Here is a 21,977-nt window from a genome sequence, read left to right as displayed (position 1 = left end):
TCCATGTCTACTTGCATCTTCTCTGGCCACCTTGGCAGTTTTAAGCTTGTGCTACCTCCCTAAATAATAGTGGATTTAACTCTTTGCTTATGGTCTTGTGGTGTAACGGAAACACTATGTGGGCAATCATTTAGAGCTTACCAGTGCAAGATGCTAAGCATATACTTGCAATGAGCAAGCATCGTTCTAACTCTAGTTAGTGTACTAGTATTCATCTTGTAGTTTCAAGCTTGTTTTCGACATGCTTGCTGAATGAACATGGAAGGTAAGCTCTGTCGATATGTTATATAACATCTCAAAATTAATTTAAAATTTAAATTAATTAATTAAGGTAATTATGAGTTAATAATTGGTTTGAATGGCCATTTAGGCCTATTTGACTCTCTAGTAGACTTAGATTAAGGTTATAAAGGTTATTGGGCTTAGAAATTAAGTTTAAGTTAAGTTGCTTATGTTGGATTGTTTGTAGTAGCGAACAATGCAACTTGTTATGGTGAGTATGATAGAATTCAAAACTCAAATTTGTCATTCAAAATGATAGAATTTTGGAGATTTTGAGAGAGAATCCGAGAAGGTGGTATTTGGGCTTTGTTAGGTTTGCTTTGGAGAGTCATAGAGATGTTTTGGAGCACTTAAGACATTAGGTAAGCTTCTTAACTTCATTTCTCTCTTCTTCTTGCAACTTTTGCATTTTGGGGGCTGTGGAGATGATATCCAAACTTAGGGTTGGGTTCCAGCAATCCCTATAACTTAATTAAAGTTTAAGGATGTTATTTATTGCTTCTAACATTAAGTTTGAGTGGTTTGCAATATGAAATGCCATTAATGAGGAGTTTAGAATCAACCCCAATGCAAGCAAGTTTAAGCTGATAAGAGTTAATGACAGTATTTATTAAGCTTAATAGGAGTTAAACTAATAAAAGTAGTTTGGGGCTAAATATGCTTAATCATGCTAGGGATGAATCAGGCCTTAGTCATGATTAAGGGTAAATTAATAACTATTAGTCATTAATGTTGTTTTGTGATTTTGGTTGTAGACTTATTGTGCTTGAAGCTTAAGTTCAAAGTAATTAACTTAGGAAATTTAAATTTAACTCTTAGAGTGGTAGCCCAAGAGTAGAGATAGCTGAAAGTTTAATTATAATATATCATTGTGTATGTAATTATATTTAACTAATATGGAATTAATGATATGCAATTTGTAGCATGGATTTATTGTGAGCCTGTGAACTTGTGACTATTATTAAATAATAAGCATACCTAATAGTGATAAAGAACTTGATGGTTTCATTAAATGAATGTTATTTCACATTGATATATGAATTGTGGGCCTAGATTGGCTATGGATTAATGATATTTTCATGACAAAGTGTATGCCCAAATTGGTAATATGTGATGATAATACGAATAGATCATCATCGAGTAATTGGTGGTCATATGTATTATGATAACGTGCAAGTTTTGTTAAGAATGAGAATGTTAACTTACTATGTTGTGCATGAGATAATTTGCAAATGATAAGTTAAACTTACATGAGCATAATGAATAGGAGTTCATCTTAGAGTAATAGAAGGTTATACTAGTAAAAATTCACATGATATGGCCTCCACAAAGTTTGTGCATAATGGTTGGCATTTATTATTATTAATGTACTTAGTACCACTAATAACCCACGGGTGTAATGCTCAGCATCATCAATCCTGGATTAGATGTGTATGTTGGGTACTTATGATACTTTAAAATTCAAGTAAGGGAAATCAATGATCCAAGAGTGAGCACGGGAGCTTTAGCCAAGCGACCCTTCACAATTAGAGAGCGGGGCTAATCCAATCACATGGGTTAGTGTTGAAAATTATGCTATAAGGTCAATCATTGTACTATAAACATTATTATTCAATGAACTTCTTTTTTGTTATCATGTTAATCACATGTTCACTATAATAACTGTATCTTTGGATAAACTATAACAACTATCCTAAATGTCCATGGTCGGTCATCTATGAGGGATCACAGATGAAATAAGACTAGCATGATTTTGATTAATTATAAAATATAAATCAAAGTTGTAAGCATTTGAAAGAGTACTAGGTGTTGGACTAACCCACTATAAAAAAGCTGCATGGTACAAGTTATAAACTTTTCTCATATGTAACTATATCACTAAGCCTTTTGACTTGAGATCATCATGGATTTCCATATGATGATCACTGAACTTTGACTTAATTAAAAGTCACCTTTAACTAGGTGACCATAAATACTATGATTGAGTTTAGTGATATTCATGTAGAAGAACATGAGTGGTCAAGATGGAATTTATCCCTCACATTAATTGAGAGATATTATTAGCCCCTCGATGAGTAAGACTGAAAAAATATATGATCATATTATAATAAAAAGTATTTTTTATTACTATAATCAGTCCATACAGAGATCAAGAAAGTAATGATTAAGTAAAGGAGAATGACAATTTTATATTTCACACTTGACCGAAACATCACGTGACAAAAGGGATGTGATACAGTTATATGGTAGGTTACATTGAATCATTGATTCCTATATGAATTAGGTAGTCATAATATCTTGCTAGAGATCACTTGTGATTTGTGGGTTAATAGCGTTATTGGCTTACTGCCAACTTCATATCGGCTTACAAGTTTGTAGGTAAGAACAGTTTAATTCGAGCTATAATATTTAAATTCATTAAATCTAAAATTTATCTAGATTCAATAGATGTGATGCTTTGTCTAGGGTATATGAAATGTCCAACTTCAATGAATGTGTCCCACATGCACGCGCGCACGCGCACGTATAAAAAATATAAAATTTAAAATATAATATTATATATATGTATATATTTTCTAAAATATATATATATATATATATTTGTGTGTGTGTATGTCTGATATATATTATATTATAGTATTTTATTATTTTTAAATTTAGTTTTACATGATAAATTAAATTTAATAACTAACTTGATATGAGATAATATCATATTAGTTTTATAATTTAAATTTATGAGATAAATTCAAATAAGATATGATATCATAGATTTAATTTATGAGATAAATTAAATTATGTTTCATTGGCTTTTCTTTTAAATTAAAATAAGTAGTTTAAATTGAATTGTTGGACATATTCAATACTAAACTAAATTTATTTTAATATGAATTAATTAAGAATTAGCTAATAAGATATGATTTTCAAAATACTTGTGATTATTTTTGAAAATTTATAAGGGAAGACAAAATCCTAATCTATATAGTATAGAGAGGGCCTGGCTTCTTGAGAGAGATAAACTCTTAATAGAAAAATATTTTTGGAAGCCACAAACATACCCTGGAGAAAAGAAAAGAAACGTATGACTGAGGCCACAAGATCATATCTTTCAAGGCTTTTACATAGATGGACGGAGTTAGTTACTAAGAGCGCTAGCATACTGTCATGTTGGAAAGCTGTTAGTGTGAATACTGGTGGAGGGAGTTGATCTACATTATCAACTCTTAAGATCCAAATGGTTGAGGGAAGCTTGAGAAGTTCAACATACAAAAAGTACTTATTATATCTACCTTAATTTAAACAAATTTGATCGGTTCATGATCGCGATTGGAATTTTTAGATTTTATTTTTAATTTTTTTCACTGCATCCCTAGTTTAACAATTAGTTCTATACAAGTTATTAGCCCATAGGATCAATTAGATTATATAAGAAGGAATATAAGATGGTTACATTGATCAAAAGACACTGAATTATAAATAGATGTGATACTTGTGTGAATTTCTTCATATGATATATATATATATATATATATTGTCTTTATATCTGTGACTGCCACACTTTAATATGCTTCAGTTAGATTTTTGGTTATTGAGATTGTTTGATCTCACCCCAGTTATATAATGTTTTTCTAAGGGATGAGAGAGCGAAAGGCAAAAGGGAAGCCTTTGAGGCGAAGCATTAAAGCATAGTCCTGTAATCTCAAGTTGCTTATATATGTGTAATGAAGCTTATTAAGTTTTGCCAACATTAAGATCATGTTGTATAAGTTCAATCACAGATCATTCACATGTATGCTTTGTTTGTTAACTTGAGCATTTTTGGATTGCCTTAGGTTTCAGTGCAAAGGCTTAACATGTGAGTATATGATGTGATGAAAACTTGTTTCCATCTCATAGATCAATGACATGACTCGAGTATTTTATGCATGATTAGGAGTGTAACGTTAGCTTGATATTAAGGGGGAGACACTTTTATATATGCAAGATTCATATGGGCACTTAGTATTTTAGGATCCTCATTTGGTATCGGATTGAGTCATAATAGGTGTCTATAGTTGGCTTATTTATTTATTATTTGCTTAGGGAACCTTAATCGTCTTAATTAGAGGTCCAAGCAATTAAATATGTGTTTAAAGTATAAGTATACTTGCTGTCATTACTATACGTGTAATGTAGGGTTGGTCATGGTGAGTGAGTACATGCGTGTGTTGGTTATGGTGAGTAGAGTCGCATATTATGGAGAGTTGGTCATTGTGCCTTACATCGCAATGAACATGCCACAAGTCATGGCAAGAGTGTCAACCAATAGTTGATAGCAGCAAAGGTACTCCTAGCCATGGAAAACTGGCATGGTTTTCCTTAATGATTGTTTTGCCCTTTCTCATTCCTTCCTCAATGCTAAGTTTTGTATTCCATGTTTTCGCATGTTTCCAAACACTCTAATTTCTAAAAAATATTATATTAATATTTTTGAATATTTTTTGATCCCAATTTCAAAATTGACATTTATTACTATTATTAAACTTTAAAGCCATGGTTAATCCTTTTAGTTAAGGGTTGTTGGTTGGTAGAGTTATTTGGGGTTAATGACGGAGGTCATTACATGTTGATGATCAACTGTGAGAACCAATCCACTAGGATGCCTATTGTGCATGATGCCATAATGCATAGTATTGGAAGTTTTGGTTAAGGTCAAGGATGGTGACGGTCATAAGACTACCATGTGATTGGTCATTTCTCATAGACGGGGAGGATGATGAGGGAGACGAGCTTGTCCTGTGGAGGCTACACACAGCCTCATGGAGAAGGTAGGCAAAGAGAGGGGGAGGAGGAGAGACAAAAAAGGGAGAGGGAGGGAGGGAGAAGAGGAGAGACAGAAGGGGGAGAGAGAGAGGGAGAGGAGGAGAGACAGAAGGGGGAGAGAGAGGGAGAGGAGAGACAGAAAAGGGAGGGAGAGAAAGTGAAAAAAAGAAAATGATGGACCCACGTGAATAAAGTGACAGAGTTAGTTTAGAATTAACAGTGTAGGGGATTACTCCAAATTTAATTGTTTAAGGCTTAAAATGTACCACATACGAGTTTAGAATTTAAATTGCTCCTATACCTATAATTTAGGGTCCATATTGCCATTTAACCCTACTATTAATTAAGAGAAGGTGACAAATTAATATGAAGGGAGGCATGTGATCCATTAATGTTCAACAAAAACAACATCATAAGAATGCATGATAGAGTGGCCTCCCCACTTCATCCAAGTTGTTGGTGGGAATTTGAATTACATGAAATTGAAGAATGTGACATAATTCAACAGCCACATATACGCATTTACATTTTGTTGGAATTTGAGATTTTATCCACTTCACAGACATGTTCGACGATTTTATTACTATATCCCCCCCCCCAAAAAAAAACAATATTCAAACATAAAAATAAAACGGCATCCCTGTTTGTCTACCCATGTTAAGTATATCAACTATAATTATAATTATAATTATAATTATAAACAGTAGAATTTAATAGTTATATTACATCAATTTTTGTTCTCGGTTTTTATTTCTATAAAAATGTTTCCATTGAACCACGTTCGCCCAACCATGTGTCTTTGCGCGAAGTTTGGAAACAAACTTGTAATCTCATCAATTTGGGATGTGTGTGTGGGGGCATTATATTCCAATGTTTCCTTTTTGCTGAATTACAATGTCTTTGCCTTTAGAAAATGTTTGACATTTACCTAATCTTACCACTAAGCACCATCACTTTTGTTGTGGGTCCTTTACTCATTATCCCATTCTACCTTATGAAGATAACGTTGAGCACTACAATTAATTAATGCTTTTTTATTGAAAAAGCAGTAAAACACTAGAATAATTAATTAAATATAATTGTAATTTAAATAACTAAATAAATCTACAGAATTAGTACTTGTATGTTTGAGAGAAGTTTGTCCTTTGCGACTCTTCCCTCCGTACTTTGAGGAAGATTGATTAGTCTTTACATGTGGCAAAAGATATTCTTTGTCCCCAAAAAAAAAAAAAGAAAAAAGAAAAAAGGATCTCCATGATCATTACAGGACAATAAAAATATTAATTAAGTCCTTGGTGTTATCAACAATATATAGAGTCATAGGGCCAATCCATTGTATCAGGACACACACACACAGGGAACTAGATAAAACATTTGATTGATTTCAAGATATATCATTATCTATATTAATTTATTGGTTTGATTAAGTCAATAATGCTGATCCATTCATTAATGATCCATCATCCATCAAGCAAGAATTGATCCAACCAACAACTCTTTTGCGATGACAATATATACAATCTCATTTATATTATAAGATACTCGGTAATGTATTGATTATGTTTTTTTTAATATTACATATTACTCTTATTTAAGTTTTTTAATTATGAAAGAGAATACAGTACAACTTTAAAATTTTTTTATTTAAATAAGAGTAAAATTAAAAATTTATTATATAATTTTTATATAAAATTAATGACCGTAAGGAGTATGTAATAGTACCATGACCGTTACTAAGAATGAGTTAATATATGGTTTATATGATTTGGTTAGAGTATAATGAGTTAGTATATGGTTTATATGATTTGGTTATAGTATTAATAATGTTTAAAATTAATCAAATTGGATCCATATATATTGTACTGCAAAGGCTATAACGTAATGCTACGTCATTTATGATTTACTCCCGTTCGATTGTGCGCGCGCATATATGCATGTATAAGTGATGACCTTTTAAAAGAAATTTATGGTGTTTTTATAAAAGTCACTTTACATCAGAAAACGGATTGATAACTATTTTATACCGGTTTTACCTTTTTACAGTTTTGACTAGAGATTAAAAAGTTACATGAGAGAGTGTTTTTAAAAATGATGCATTCAATAAGTGATAAATTGAGAATTTTTTTTAAAAAAATATATAAATGTAATTATATTTTTTTTATTTTGATAAAATAATTAAAAATAACTTATAAATAGAATTAAAGAAGTTATTAATATATAAATGAATATCTTAAGATTTTAAATAAACTTACGGTCAATATGATATATTATTATATAAAAAGGATATATATTTAGAGAAGTGCCACAAACATTCCAGCAATTTCTACATTCATGTTCTCCTATACCCAAGTTATCATTTATGAAATTCACTATAATTGTGTAAACGCAAGGAAGAAAATGTAGTGACATGATTAACAAGAATTGAATTTAATAAAGGGAGTTAGTTTTTTATAATATAATATTAATATTCAAATTCTTGTTAAAAAAAGTGCTTGTGGTATTAAGTACTTGTCTAGCTCTTAAACATAATTGTTTTTAAAAAACACAAGACTTTTACAAATATAGTTCATACTATAAAACCAAATTAAATAAACAGTCCAATGTTTAATATATGTATATTATGATCAGTTTATTATATTTATTAATGATATATCATTATATATCAATAATAAAGTCCTTGTAAATTTTTAAATTTTAATAATAAATTTTTTTACACCAATACTAAATCTCTTATATATTAATAATAAACTTGCCACACTTTTAATTTTTTTTAAAATTTAATTTTTTTTGGACGAATGGGCCAATTTATTCTAAAAGCATATGTACACGATTTAAAAAAAAATGCAGTGATATGACGTGAAAATTTAGGAAATATGCGGTTGGAGATATTTTGAGAAGGGAAGGTGGTTATCATTTCTGGTGGGGCTTCCGCCAAGCAACAGATGACTCCATGAATCATTGTATCTCGGCCACTGTTTGACTAATACTACCCAACCCAACTTACCAATTTACTGTATTTTCATTCACTTTCAAATCCTTTTATCATTTGTATCGTCACCTACGTTACTTCTATTCTATCACCTTTTTTAATTTTTCAAACGTATACGCATTGATACATTTGTTTGGAATGCAATATTTAAATGCTCCTGCGATATGCCGGATTTATATATTTGTTCCCACCATATAATTTTTTTTCTCCCTTCCTCACAGCACCGTTGGATTATCCTCTCTATTTTATTATATTTGAGTACATTCATTTATTATAGGGAAAGTATAATTCACGGACCATTGGCGGCATTTAACATCAATTAAGAATTAAAATATTCTGAAATATTATTGCAAGACTAGGAGAGTGATTTAAAAATAATTTTAGATGGAAAAAGATTATAATACCGTTGCTTGTCTTTTTTTAATTCATAAGTAGTCATTCATAAATTAATAAATAATTAACCATTCATATTTAATAAGAAACCATTAACAAATTAACAAGTTTAAGAATTTGTTTTGGGAAGGGATAGTTATAGATTGTATTTTCATAAATATTCATTTGCATTTAACAATGAGTTAGTCGATAATTGACAAGTTCAATAATTTAAAATAATTTAATTGTGAAAAAGGATAAGTGTAAATCATGTTTTAATAAATAACTATTAATTAAGTAATAAGTACCTGTTCACATTTAATAATAAGTCATTTGTTAATTAATAAATTCAAAAATTTGGTCATGAAAAGGGACACGTGTAAATTATATTTTAATAAATAGCCATTCATTAAGTAATAAGTACTCATTCACATTTAACAAGAAATTATTCTCTAATTTACAAGTTTTAAAAAAGGAAAAAAATAAGAGTATTGTAGTCTTTTCCCATCTGAAATTATTTTCACATCGGTTTCTTAATTCTACAATGATATTTTAAAATCATTTAATTCTTGTTTAATATTAAATTGCTTCTATGGTTCTTGAATGATATCTTCTTTTTATTATATATTGCTGTATTGATATAAATAGAGTCTTATTGGAGCATTTCAAAAGGAGGGAAGAACACAAAAATGGATTACCCAGTGATTTTAAAAGGACACATATAAATGAGTATGATATCACATCACACCTTAATATAAAATTTTAAGGCATTAACATTCCAATACAAAGAGTCAAGGGTTGATTAGAATGAGTGGTTTTTTTTTTTCTTTTTAAGGGAGAAGAAATAAAAAGTCCAGATGAAGGAAGAAGGATGGCCCAACATGAAAAAGTTGAGGGAAGGGGTACGGATGAATTCCGTCGCACGTAACAAATTTGATTAAAGCAATTAGGTTCAATGATCCGTTAATTATTAATATTAGGTATCCCCACTAAACACAAACATGATTAAAAATATAAACGTTAGTGCTTCCACACGCGCGCGCACGATCACTTGTGTCAATGCCCACAAAACTATCAATCTCTTCGTTATGTCAACCCTGTCCTCGCTCTCATTCAATATCATGACTCAGGTGTCATCAGTCATCACGCTTAATTTTTTGAAATCATATATAACTTGTTATACATGTAAACTAATGAGTATAAATGCGTTGAATCATTCACGCGATACACGTGTATATATATATATATATGTATGTGTGTGTGTATCACCACCATATATATATATGAAGTGAGAGAATTCTTTAAAGATCCTTTAACTCGAACACACAGCTTCTGATCATCACGTTAAAAAAAGATGGAAATCTACTTCATTAGCTCTCAATCATCATTCATCAGCTTTCCTTGATACTGTTTCCGTAATTTGTTAACATCATAGTGCCGATAATTAGTAAGAAGACCCACAAGACCCAATTGAGTTGAATATTGATGTCATTATCACGAGACTTGTAAACGCACTGAGAACAGGGCAAAGCACTGGAGGTGAAGAAAATATTGATCAGCCCAGCTAGTACGCAATTAAGATTGGAAAAATCACAATCAAGAAGAGACAATTAATTGCATTGCAGGGTCAAATATTTTGATATTATTCTATAGGATTAAGGGATCTAAATGTTTTTTAAATTTATTGTAAAAAAATAAAACTATCCTTAATAGATATTTGTTGTAATGGGGGAATTAATTATTTTTAAAATAAAAATTAGATTTTTTTTTCTCGAATGGAGATTGTTAACTAGATTACAATAATTTCTTTCTATCGAATTAATATTTTGTTGTTGTAAATAAAAAAATTGATTGTTATTGGAATGGAAATAGAACTTGTTCTTTCCTCTAAATAGAGACTTATTCATTAAATCACAACACTTATTCCTCTCCATCACCAAATTAATTTTTTGGAGTTATTAATAAAGGAATTGATAGTTGTTAAAATTGAAATGGAACTTGTTTCTTTCCGAATGAGAACTTGTTCACCAAATTCCAACACTCATTCTCATCCACTACCAAATTAATTTTTTAGATTTATTAATAAGAAAATTAATTATTGTTAAAGTGAAAATGAAACTTTTGTTTTTTGAGGGGGGAGTTGTTAAAGAGTGTATATATATATATATATACTCCCTTCATTCAAAAATATAAGATATTTTTTGAGGAGTTGGATGTTAATAAATGTAAGATATTTTTAATCTTTTGAGATGTAATTTTTTTTTCAAAAGTACCTGTATTAATTATGACTTTATATTTATTATAGGGTATTTAATAGAAATAAATATAGAAAGATAAGGTTAGTTTGAAAGTAGATAATTACTTTATTGAAAGGTGACATTCAATTCAAAATGCCTTATATTTTTGGAGGAAGGGAGTACATATTATGGGTAGTTTTGTCTTTTCATAATAAATTTTAATGGAAAATCAAATCAAGGACCACTAGAGATAATTAATTATGCTGTAGGAATGATTATGATATTATTACTCTGCAAGACCCAATGACCTAAATTGAATTAAAATTTATTGTGAAAAGATAAAACTACCCCTCATATATATTTATATACTCTTTTAACAATAATTCCCTATTTGGAAAAAAATCTCATTTTTATTTTAATAACAATCAATTTTTTTGTTAACAACTCCAAAAAATTAACTTAATGATGAAGAGAAAAAAATGTTGTGATTTGGTGAATAAGTTCGCATTCAAAAAAAAAAATCTCATTTTCATTTTAACAACAATCAATTTTTTTATTAACAATTTCAAAAAATTAACTTAATAGTAAAGGAAAAAAGTGTTGTAATTTGGTGAACAAATTTCCATTCAAGAAAAAATAAGTTTAGTTTTCATTTTTATTTTAACAATAATTAATTATCCCATCACAACAAATATACATTTGAGATAGTTTTATCTATTCATAATAAATTTAAATTATATTTAGATCTTTTGATTTTGCTGTGCAATTAATTATCTTACATGATTCTTGACTGTAATTTTCTCAATTTTAATTCAATTTATATCCTTTAATCCTACAAAGTGATGTCAAAATCATTTGGTTTGTATTGCAATTAATTATCTCTCCAGTATTCCTTAATTGTGATTTTACTTTTGAGATTCAACCATTTGCTTTTCCCTTGGCCAATGAATCTTTAATTAATTAATATTATTTCCCACCAAAACGATCGATGTTAGCGGCTAACAAAGAGCACGCGTGGAAGCAAGCCATTTGTGTGTCGATCTCAGGAATGAGGAAGAAGGTACACATTTTCGTACCCTAGGATTACAAAAGATAGTGTCACTTACACGTGTGTGTGTGTTGCCTGATCTCCTTTCCTTTTCACCTTAAAAAAACTATAAACCAAGGCGCGTCCCGTGCTCGCAGTCGCAGCTAGCCAGCCTTTCAGGCTCTTGATTTGCGTCAATAATAATAGGCGTATTAGAATCGAAAGTAGTTTATAGCCCTTAAAAAAACCCATCCTTTGTTAGTGCTCTCAATATTCACACCTTTTCTAGAATATACGATTTAATGTTAATCATGAAAGCAGGTGATCTTTAGACACGTGTGCGCGCGCGCGCGCAGTTTCTGGGAAGCTTCAAATGCAAAAGCAAACGTTAAAAGGAATCAACACACAGTTTATACGCGGTGTCTGTCAAGTGAATAATGCAGATTCATTTGCCAAATTAAATATAGATTGTGCTGCCAATCAGAATCAACATAGATCAACATAAAATATACGCGGTGCCTGTTAAGTGATGGTTAATTAACTCACTCTCGGTGCAATATAGTGGTCTAACTATCTGGTTCTGATCAGTGATCTGGAAATAAATGTGTAGAATGGATGATGATTTTGAATTTGAATGTTGAACTCATAAAATATATATATATATATATATAGAGAGAGAGAGAGAGAGAGACTTCTTAAGTTCTAACCATGATATGAGGGAAAACGCCAACTTGATCGCGCCAATAGACAATCAGAGGTTTTATGTTCTTTGCAATTCCCTTCCTCTATATCTCCCCCATTAATTGTGGTAAAATTCTATCCAAAATTATAATTCTCAATTATATGCTATGAACACGTTTAATAAATTGCTACATACACATACAAACACAATGCCGTGCGTAGGAGAAACTTCTCTTTAGTGTAATTCAGACAAACGCACTTACCAATTATCTTTTTCTAACTCGTGGTTTCATGCCCTCTTATTTAAAGATCGCAAGGGACTACCTAATTTTGGCTCGAACAGTGAAAGTGAGTCATACGAATGAGCGAGCTTGGTGATGTTGCTAGCTTGCTTAGCTATAAACCTTTCGGCACGAATAGCTGTGTTGCATTAATTGTAAAAATGCAGAGCATGATATGAGACATTCTTGACACAAACGTCCTTTAAAATATGATCATCTTTTGAACTCGGTACCTCTGAAACACATGTAAGAAACACGAATATGTCTCTTGCTTCACGATCGGACATGCACAAACACATATTATTGCTGTCTCCATATAGCAGCTTGCAGCGTGAGGTGCAAACCTGCTTTCTATAGTGGGATTTACCCCCACAACACTGCTCAAAAATCAAAATCATCCAATTCTATACTGCACTACCCTACGAAACATCGCACACCGAGGCGTTTTTGCGAAAAGACCTTTTATCTCGTCCTGCATAAGGGTCACAAGGGTCGCTGGCTTGTGTCTGCCAACGTGTTCCACTATGTCACTATGGTCGTACCATATGCATTTCGTCATGGGACTACCATAGTCTTGTCTCCTGTCTTGTCTTGAAGAATGAGAAAATGAAAGGGCCAGCTGGCCCACTTTGCCTGTGTTCCTATAAATGGGGTCTCTCTCCAACTAAAGCTTTGTCCAGAAAGAGAGAGTTTTTGAAGTCCGGCTAAGAGGAAAGAGGGCGAGAGAGAGAGAGAAGACAAAATGGAGTCAACTACTGATCATCATGTAATCTCAGTTAGGAATGGTGATGGAGAGGTTGTTGCTAATGAGGAGCACAAGAGGTTCAAGTTTTCAGTTTTCTCAAAGAAAATCCATTGCTCTCTTGTCCCCGTTTCTTCCAATCTGAGGGACAAGAAGAAAAGTGAACATGACACCATCAAGGTGATTCACAGTATCAAAGTTGGAATCTCTCTAGTTTTGGTTTCACTTCTCTATCTCTTGGATCCTCTTTACAATCAAGTCGGAGATAATGCAATGTGGGCTATCATGACTGTCGTCGTCATCTTTGAATTCTATGCAGGTTTCATCTCTTGTTTCAAAACACACACATTACTTATGCTATAAACAGACGTAATATATATTATTAATACATATGCTTCAAGTTAAATTAGATGTGATGAAGAATATTAATTAATTAATGTGTTTAGGAGCGACACTTGGGAAGGGCTTGAACCGTGGAATAGGGACCATATTAGGTGGTGGTTTGGGCTGCTTAGCTGCAGTTATAGCCCAATACATTGGTGGGGTTGGCAACTCTATCATCATTGCTGCTTCCGTATTCATCTTCGGTATGTGTTATGGATTATAAGAAATAATTCAACTTTGGGACCTTGCTCTGTTTGTGTGTCGTCATCGTCATCACCAACATCATTATATTATTAATTATCATGCGTGAACTGGATATTTCAGGGGCTGGTGCGACGTATTTTCGATTGGTTCCGAGCATAAAGAAGAGGTACGATTATGGAGTGATGATATTCATCCTGACATTCAATCTGGTGGTCGTGTCTGGGTTTCGAGCCAATGAAGTGTTGAAGATAGCACGTGATCGTCTCTTAGCGATCGTCACGGGTTTCATTGTCTGCATTTCTGTCAGCTTGTTCGTCTTCCCCTTGTGGACTAGCGACGAGCTTCATCACTCTACGGCCTCCAAATTCCATGACCTTGCCAATACAATCCAAGGTTCGATCAAGATTTATAATTAGTGTGTGTTTTTTTTTTTAGGCTTCCAAAGAAACATCCTATTGCACGGTCTAAAATAAAAGGCAGCTACGAACATGGACCAAAGGGAAATATGTGATATTACAACTGCGTAAGAAACAGGGGAATTCAGTTATGCATATGAACTGCTATACCTAAAAAGTGCAATGTTGTCTTTTCATTGAAGGGTGCTTGGAGGAATATTTCAAGTCCGACAGTGAAAAGAAAAACGCTAAAATGAACACCAGCTGCTGCAAATCGGTGCTGAACTCCAAGTCAAAAGACGAGTCACTGGTATTCTTCTGTCATTTAAAAGCAGAAACTCATTTATCGTTTCGTTGTTTTTATCAACAGAGCAAGAGAAAGGTACAAAACTCTACGTGTTGGGTTTTGCAGGCAAATTTTGCAAAATGGGAACCCTGGCATGGAAGATTTGGATATTCATACCCTTGGGGCAAGTATTTAAGTATTGGAGACATCCTGCGAGAGCTAGCTGCAGTTGTTCTTGCTCTCACCAGTTGCCTCCAATCATCCAGACAGGTACATAAACAGATCCGACCATGTCCATCCCTATCTAGTTCCAGTTATGACAAAAAGAAACAGCAAGAGATAACAGTTTGAATAAATTTGTGCGGTGGTGATATATGCAGCCAAAGGAATCCCTAAAAGAAGCATGTGAAGGAATTGGATCAAGCATTGCATGGAGTTTAAGAGAGGTTGGAGAGAGCATCAATCAGAGGAGGAAGTTGAAGGCAGAGAGTGAGATTTTACCGAAGTTGAAGGCAGTGAGGGCAGAGATGAGCTCCGTGTTTGGGAGGATCAAGATAGCAGAAGAAGAAGCTGAGAAGAACGAGGAAGATTTGACAACAGCAAGTTTATTAGTGTTGTTATTGACAGCGGTTGTGGAGAAGGTAGAGGAATTGGCAAAACAAGTGGACCAACTTGGAGAAATGGCTGCTTTTCATTCTAACGTGGCATTTACTAGCTAGCTTATAGCTAGTTGCACAGAATTAATAAGTACAAATACATGTACGTGCCAATTTTGGCCCCCCTGTATGTGAAAGGCAAACAGTGATGAAGTATATAAGCCATTGTACATTTGCACTACACTAATGGAGTTGGGGTATATATGTAATTCTCTGCTTTGAGGGCAAACAATGTCAAAGGCTCTAGCTAGAGCTAGACCATCATGTTTTCTAACTAAAAAGGTGTGGAAGTATAAGACAGTTCTATATTTTATAAAATACATGAAACCTATAGGAAAAAGCAAAGTCTGCTAATATACTGTGCTTTCACAACGTATACTCACTTAATATTTCCCATTTCTTTTGCCTTAATATTTCCCATTTCTTTTGCTCCTTTCTATAGTTGTTTTGGATTTAAAGGCCAACGTGTAAACAACCATTTTGGACTTTAAAAATTGAGTATTCGTTAGCAGGAAACAAAAAGAAAAGAAAAATAACTGGCCGGCAACCATGGTCATATTGAGCATCCACTGTACAAAAAGGTTTTGTCAACCACTGAAAAGATAGAGAAGGGGTAAAAAATAATTGAAGTTAAGCGACGGTCCTATCAAGACAATCTTGTAATCTTGTGGAAGGTTGAAACCGATTTCTTTTTGCACTTTGCTGCAAGCCAATAACTAACAACTTTTTTAAAGTTAATCGTATCGTAATTATAATTATAATTTTTATATGAATAACAGATCAACATTAGTACAGTAAATTACATAAATTCAATAACACTAGATAATGAATCCCATCCTATATGTAGAGTTTGAAATGAACACATTATTTATGACCTATATATAAATTTTATGTTGCATGATGATATAGCGATGAGTTAATAGCAGTGCAAGAGGACTCAAAATATTAAAATAAAATATACTCCACGCGATTTAATATAATTTTTTTTCCTTACTCTAGGTTAGGAGGTAGCGATATTCAATCTTCTAATGCTCTAAGAGTACAAAAAATCTACTGAATAGCTTCTTTTTAATAAAAATAAACAGATATTATTTGGATTGAATAGAACAGGGATGACCCCCTCATCATGCCTTCATTAATATTATCAAGTGGTTTTTGAAGCCTCAAAGTTTCTCCTGGCTTCAAGACCTAATCAAATGGTTTGTTCAAAAAGTATAAATGATAGCATTAAAATAATCAAAGAATACTATATCTATTCCCAGTTAAAAAACTAACAATAGACAAAGATTGGCATCAATAGACTTTTTTTCAAAAAAAGAATAAATAATGATGAAAACCAGGAAAGATCAAAGTTAGGTCAAGTCTAGAAGAAAAAGATCCCTAGGATCATTAAAAACGTTTAACATAAACAATATCATGAGATGTTTGATAAGTAACTATGTCCACATATTAATTTACTTCTCCAAAAAGCTTGTCCAAGGCAACGGTTTAATACAGAGCATCAAATAGCATTGTTGCATAGGTCAACGGAACAAGGCACTAGGCTTAGAACTAGGCTTAGAAAGATTAACAAAGTATCATTGTGATCGGCCATACAGGATGATGAAGAGGGTACCATCGCCCAAATATGCAGCAATTACGATTGCTATGGTATGCCTGTGGGCTATTGCTGAGTGTGTTCCCGATACCACCCTCATGAACGCTCTCTGCAACGCTGGTGTCTTCACCTCCGGCGATCCTTTCTCCATCAGCTTAGACTATGTTCTTCAAGAACTCCAGACGGTGACGTCAACGAGGACAACTTACGATTACCCCAACATTTCTCCTTATCCCAATGCCTTTGCCTATGGACATGCTTCCTGTAACACCAATCTCACCACCTCTGACTGCAATACCTGTCTTGCTGCTGCCAAAACGGCCTTGTTCGGGACGTGTCAGAATCGGATTGGGGCTCGCTCCTTGCTTCGTGATTGTACTCTCAGGTATGAGCAATATCCGTTTGATGATTAGAACGCTGTGGCTTTCGGTTTTCAGGTTGCAGTCCGAGGATTTGGATTCATCTCGTCAGGAACCGCACGACCTGTTTTATTTTAATCTTTATTAATACGCTGTGATTTCTTTCGTGTATGAAATTTGTATGACTATCTTGGCCTGGGTTTCAACGGCGCAGAGTCTTGTTTTGGGTTTTACTAGATGGCCAGTGTAAGCCGTGGAAAGTATAAAACGTGACACTCTGTTTTCTCCTTGACATGTTTCCATCGATAATTCATGGATGATCGTCCACAAGAAAAGTCAAAGCCAAACCCCACGTACTTTTTTCTTTTCCTGTCAAGAAAGGAAAAGGAACTACTCAAGGCACCATCTGAAGGATTTACACCTGCGTTTGCCTGTATAAAATAACATATGGCCATATAATCTAATCTAAGTACATAAACCTATATACGACGAAAAATTAGCTACAACAAATGTTCATCATTCTTCTATGTATAAGATTTACATCTTACGACATTTACATAGAGCTGCAGGTGTTTTCTGATCTATCACTATGGTTTCTCAGTGAAGCTTCTGTCACACGCTGTCCCTAAAATTCACCACCCAACATATAATTTCATGAATATGGTTGTGTTTTGACATATAATGCTGGAGACTACTCCAACAAGGATGAAGCAATCGTTTGCACATAAGGCAAAATAATATGTTAGATGCATTGACCACTGAACTGAAGTGACTGACCCCGCAGATTCCAACTTCAACCCAGCTTCACAATACTCACCCATCATAATGAAGGTAGCATGAAGAAAATTGGAAAAATTCTGTATACCTCAGCAAGCTTTCCAGAGAAATTACAATGAAACTTGTGAAACTCCTGTTGAATTTATTGCGCGATATGCCTCCCGTTTAAGGAGAAGTGCAAAGAGAATTTCATTCCATGAATCAGGAACACCAGGTAGGCACCAATGGCTGCAATCTTGTCTGCGCAAAGGGGCGGTACCCTTTTCAGGTCCAAGATAGTAAATAGAAGCATGGGCATCCTTTCTGCGTAATGTCATTTGAGTGATATTTAACAAGTCCAAATTCGTCACTTTCGATTTATTCAAGTGCCCTGATAATACATCCAAGACAATTTCGACATGGCTATCATGATATACGGGCAAGGGACCTAAATCAGGTAGTGTTTCCAAATGACAGCCTCCACCAGTATTCCAGTCACCACCTCTGATATACGCATCCAATGTGTCAGACCCATGCAAAACATCATTGACATTAAAAAAATTCAAGCAAATAAGGATACAATCATTCATGTATAAGCAAGACAATTAACAAGGAAAAGGCCAACCTGAAATGCACAGGAGCGTAAGTTCGAAAAAGGACATAAGTCTTGTTCATGTTTACTGCACCAGCAATCCAGTTAGTTACTGTCTCCATTGATCTTCTGAATGCATCTTCCATAGTCATATTCATCTTCACTTCCTGCCCCATTTGGTAATAACATCCCCTGTCAAAGTGAACCCAAGACCAGAGTCATGTTGCTGGTGTGTCCTCAGAACCATGATGGCAAAACCAAATAGTCCATCATGTTCATTATTGAGGAAACAACCACAAATTTTGGTAATTCAATCCTAACCAGCCCAAACTCAAGCTATAATCCCATCTTACATTCAGTATAGGGATATTCTATAATATATAGTTTAGCTCTTTTTTTTTTTTTTTTTTTACTATAACTTGCACGGAAGAATAAAATTAATGAACTCTGCAAAATTATCATCCCCTGAAAGTTACCACCACCAAAGCTAAGGCTACTCTAGTAGCCGAGTACCTTGACACTGAACATTTGGACTAAAAGATTTGTAATTCAAATTGATAGACAGGTTAAAAACTCCCTAGATAGCTTTTCAATGCAACGAAAGTAGTAGCTAGCCAAAAGTACTAAGTACAACAACCAGCTAATCGGAATAACTAAGCAGACCAACAATACCTACATTCTTATAGTCTTCTCATAATTCCACCAATGTCCAGCATTAAGAACGAGCAAATCTGCATCTCTCCAACGGTAAGAAGTCCAGTCCATGAGATCAATTCTCAATGTCATTTTTACCTTCTTAGGTGCTCCGGGAGGAGGCCTACCCTGCACCACCAGAAATGGTGATTTGTAGTATTCCACAGTGCAGTTGAAATCTTCAAACCTGAATGCCAAGAACCCTATGTGCTTTGTGATTGGACTCCCATTAATCTCATACACGGAAGTCTTGTTTTGAATAGCAGAAGAAAGCATACAAAGGAGTGATTCCCATTGGTTCCTTCCAATTGAGTCACCAACAAATACAAGGCGCTTGTTCCTAAACATTTCCAACATCTTCCCTGCATCAAATCTGTTCCAGGAGTAAGAAAGAACCCCACATAATAAGTACTTCAATGACAGAACCAAACACCACCAAGGATCACCAAATTAATTAATTAAATACAATGCTATCACGAAAGCCTCCCACCCCCTTTCACATTACGGGCTCTCAGCAAGCTACAAATAAGATTTACCAATGCATAGCTTATAAATACGAAGAAAGTCACACAATTTACACAGTAAGTAAAGCTAATTTCAAAGGCATTAGACATGTAAAACTAAATTACAACACGTGAAGATGAGATGTAGGAGTTTCTTAGCACCAGCTAAATGTCCCAGAATAGGCAAACTTAAAGAATATGATTGCTAAAATGCAATAAAAACAATAACAACCCTTATCCTATTAGGTGGGATCAGTTAGAAAAATTGTATGTACTCTATCATCAACCAAACTTTTATAAATATTATTAACTAAGAGATGTCGTTTAACAACTTCCATAAGTGTTCTTTTTAGTCTTGTTCTACCCTTTTTCACCAAAACTCAAGACTATCTGTTTTACCCTTCTTACTGGTACTCCCGACGGCCTTATCTGAACACGTCCAAACCATCTAAAGTAATGCAGTAAAATTTCCAGCTAAGAGAGGAAATACCAAAGCAGCACACCCCAACACAAAAGAATTATATAATCCTTAAAAAGGGGAGAAACAAAAGAAAATAGAAAGTGGGAGAAAGGTCGAGAGATCAACGCCAGAGTTTACGGAAATACAGGTGATGACAAGGGAGAATGACTCAAAAACGTTCCCACGTTCGCCTTTTGCTTTTGATCTGGGATGAAATATTTATCGTAGAGCCGTTAAGTAAAAAGTCACTATTCCTATTTCTAATTAACGTTACGCGAATTTCTAGGATGAGATTTCCGTATCCTTAAAGACCACGTACTATAGAATAGAACCTTTTCCTTCGTGCCAATTCATTAGAAGGTCAGAATCCAAGCGTCAAAGGGGTCAACACAGTCGAAAGGAGACTCCTCAAAACAGAAGGTTTTAGCGGCATAGAAATTTTGTCGCACCTAATTCACGGTGATCATGCAAGACGTAAGACAGAATAACACAGAACGCAATAGCCAAACACGACCTCAAGAAGGAACAAAGGAAAATGTCGTCTTCTTTTCCCCACTTTTTTTCTCACAACATGAAAAGCAGAAAGTAAAATCCGAACAAATAAAAATATTTACAACCTGGGCAACTTGCATTCTTTGGGCCGCCAGCGCCACTTGGTGTAGATGCTATCAGGCCTGCCATTCTCATTGCACCGAAAACCTTGATCCATGAAGGAACAAACAGTGGAATTATACAGAGGATAGCTCTCATCCCAAACCCAATTTCCATCAAACAGGTCGCAACTACCACCATCTCGGTGGAGGAATTCGGGGCGAGAATCCCCGATCAATGGAGAAGAAGAAGAAGACAAGGATGGAGTACCCCATCCCAGGAAAACAACTCCAGAGTGCAGCCCCCTGAAGATAGACTGGAAATCCAGGTAGAAGAAGCAGACGATGAAGAGAGAAGTGACCAAGAAGAAGCAAAATACTCCCAGAGTAGGTTCGAGAGGGCTAAAGCGCTTGGGCTTCTTCAGCATATCCTGGTGGGTCATGGTGTCGCCAGAGTGCTGAGAAGCTCGCGTACTCTTGGTCATTTCATCCGAGGGAAACGAAAAAAACATTCAAGCGTGTATCGCCAGAAGATGATATCAGAAACGGGAGAAGAGAGGGATAATCGCAGAACAGAGAGGGACGAGGAGGAGCAGGTGGGCCCAGGAACTCGGTGAAGGCATTAATGGCAGAACGACTCTGCTTTTTGCCTTTATGGGCTCGCCCACTGAACCAATGAGTTACTGAAACGAAAAAAGGAAAGAGAAGCTTTGTGAAATAGATGTGGATTGTGGCGTTCAACACGTTGCGCAGGCAAATACTAACAGTTATCAGTTAGCCCCGTGAAGGTGAAGCAGGTATAACGAATGGATTGGCTGGGAAGAGTTAGAGCCCAAAAAAAAAAAAAAAAAGGAACAAGACAAATTGGCAAACCCTTTATTTTCATTTTGGTGGGAGAAAAATATATGCTCTCTTTATCCGACAAAAATAGGAAAAAGCAATTTAGATTCCTTCTTAACACCAAAAAAAAAAAGAAAAAAAAAACAAGAACAACGCACGCAAGGAGAAAAATCTCTCAACAGATGGAAGGGAAAATGGAATTGTGCTGCTGCCTTCACTAAAAAATAGGAGAGATTCTGCTGCAACAAACC

The 21,977-nt window shown here is 34.2% G+C and overlaps 3 protein-coding genes across 4 annotated transcripts; 2 read left to right on the top strand and 1 right to left on the bottom strand.

Moving 5' to 3' along the window:
* The first annotated feature begins 13,176 nt into the window (after positions 1-13,176).
* LOC129294693 (aluminum-activated malate transporter 13-like) lies at positions 13,177-15,517 on the top strand. The gene is made up of 6 exons (XM_054933157.1): positions 13,177-13,730; positions 13,858-13,998; positions 14,120-14,392; positions 14,598-14,704; positions 14,807-14,950; positions 15,061-15,517. The coding sequence occupies exons 1-6, from the start codon at positions 13,412-13,414 to the stop codon at positions 15,397-15,399; spliced, it is 1,323 nt and encodes a 440-aa protein (XP_054789132.1). The 5' UTR covers positions 13,177-13,411; the 3' UTR covers positions 15,400-15,517.
* A 1,217-nt stretch (positions 15,518-16,734) lies between these two features.
* On the bottom strand, positions 16,735-21,739 carry LOC129285895 (protein trichome birefringence-like 10). 2 transcript variants are annotated; one of them, XM_054921870.1, is made up of 5 exons: positions 20,914-21,739; positions 19,317-19,706; positions 18,674-18,832; positions 18,158-18,552; positions 16,735-17,661 (listed from the first exon to the last, which is right to left on the bottom strand). In XM_054921870.1, exons 1-4 carry the CDS (start codon positions 21,396-21,398, stop codon positions 18,180-18,182), a joined length of 1,407 nt encoding a protein of 468 aa, XP_054777845.1. In that variant the 5' UTR covers positions 21,399-21,739; the 3' UTR covers positions 16,735-17,661; positions 18,158-18,179. The 2 variants fall into 2 exon arrangements, with proteins under 2 accessions (XP_054777845.1, XP_054777835.1); XM_054921860.1 differs by lacking the exon at positions 16,735-17,661 and having other exon boundaries at positions 17,754-18,552; positions 20,914-21,737.
* LOC129301905 (antifungal protein ginkbilobin-like protein) lies at positions 16,936-17,440 on the top strand. The gene is made up of 2 exons (XM_054940539.1): positions 16,936-17,318; positions 17,371-17,440. The coding sequence occupies exons 1-2, from the start codon at positions 16,936-16,938 to the stop codon at positions 17,438-17,440; spliced, it is 453 nt and encodes a 150-aa protein (XP_054796514.1).
* Positions 21,740-21,977: the final 238 nt, after the last annotated feature.

Source organism: Prosopis cineraria, unplaced genomic scaffold, assembly GCF_029017545.1.
Source record: "Prosopis cineraria cultivar Desert tree isolate PC_DT_omini unplaced genomic scaffold, ASM2901754v1 PC1, whole genome shotgun sequence".
Taxonomy (NCBI): Eukaryota; Viridiplantae; Streptophyta; class Magnoliopsida; order Fabales; family Fabaceae; genus Prosopis; species Prosopis cineraria.
Note: the sequence above shows the minus strand (reverse complement) of the source record. Positions and strands in the feature narration are given on the sequence as shown.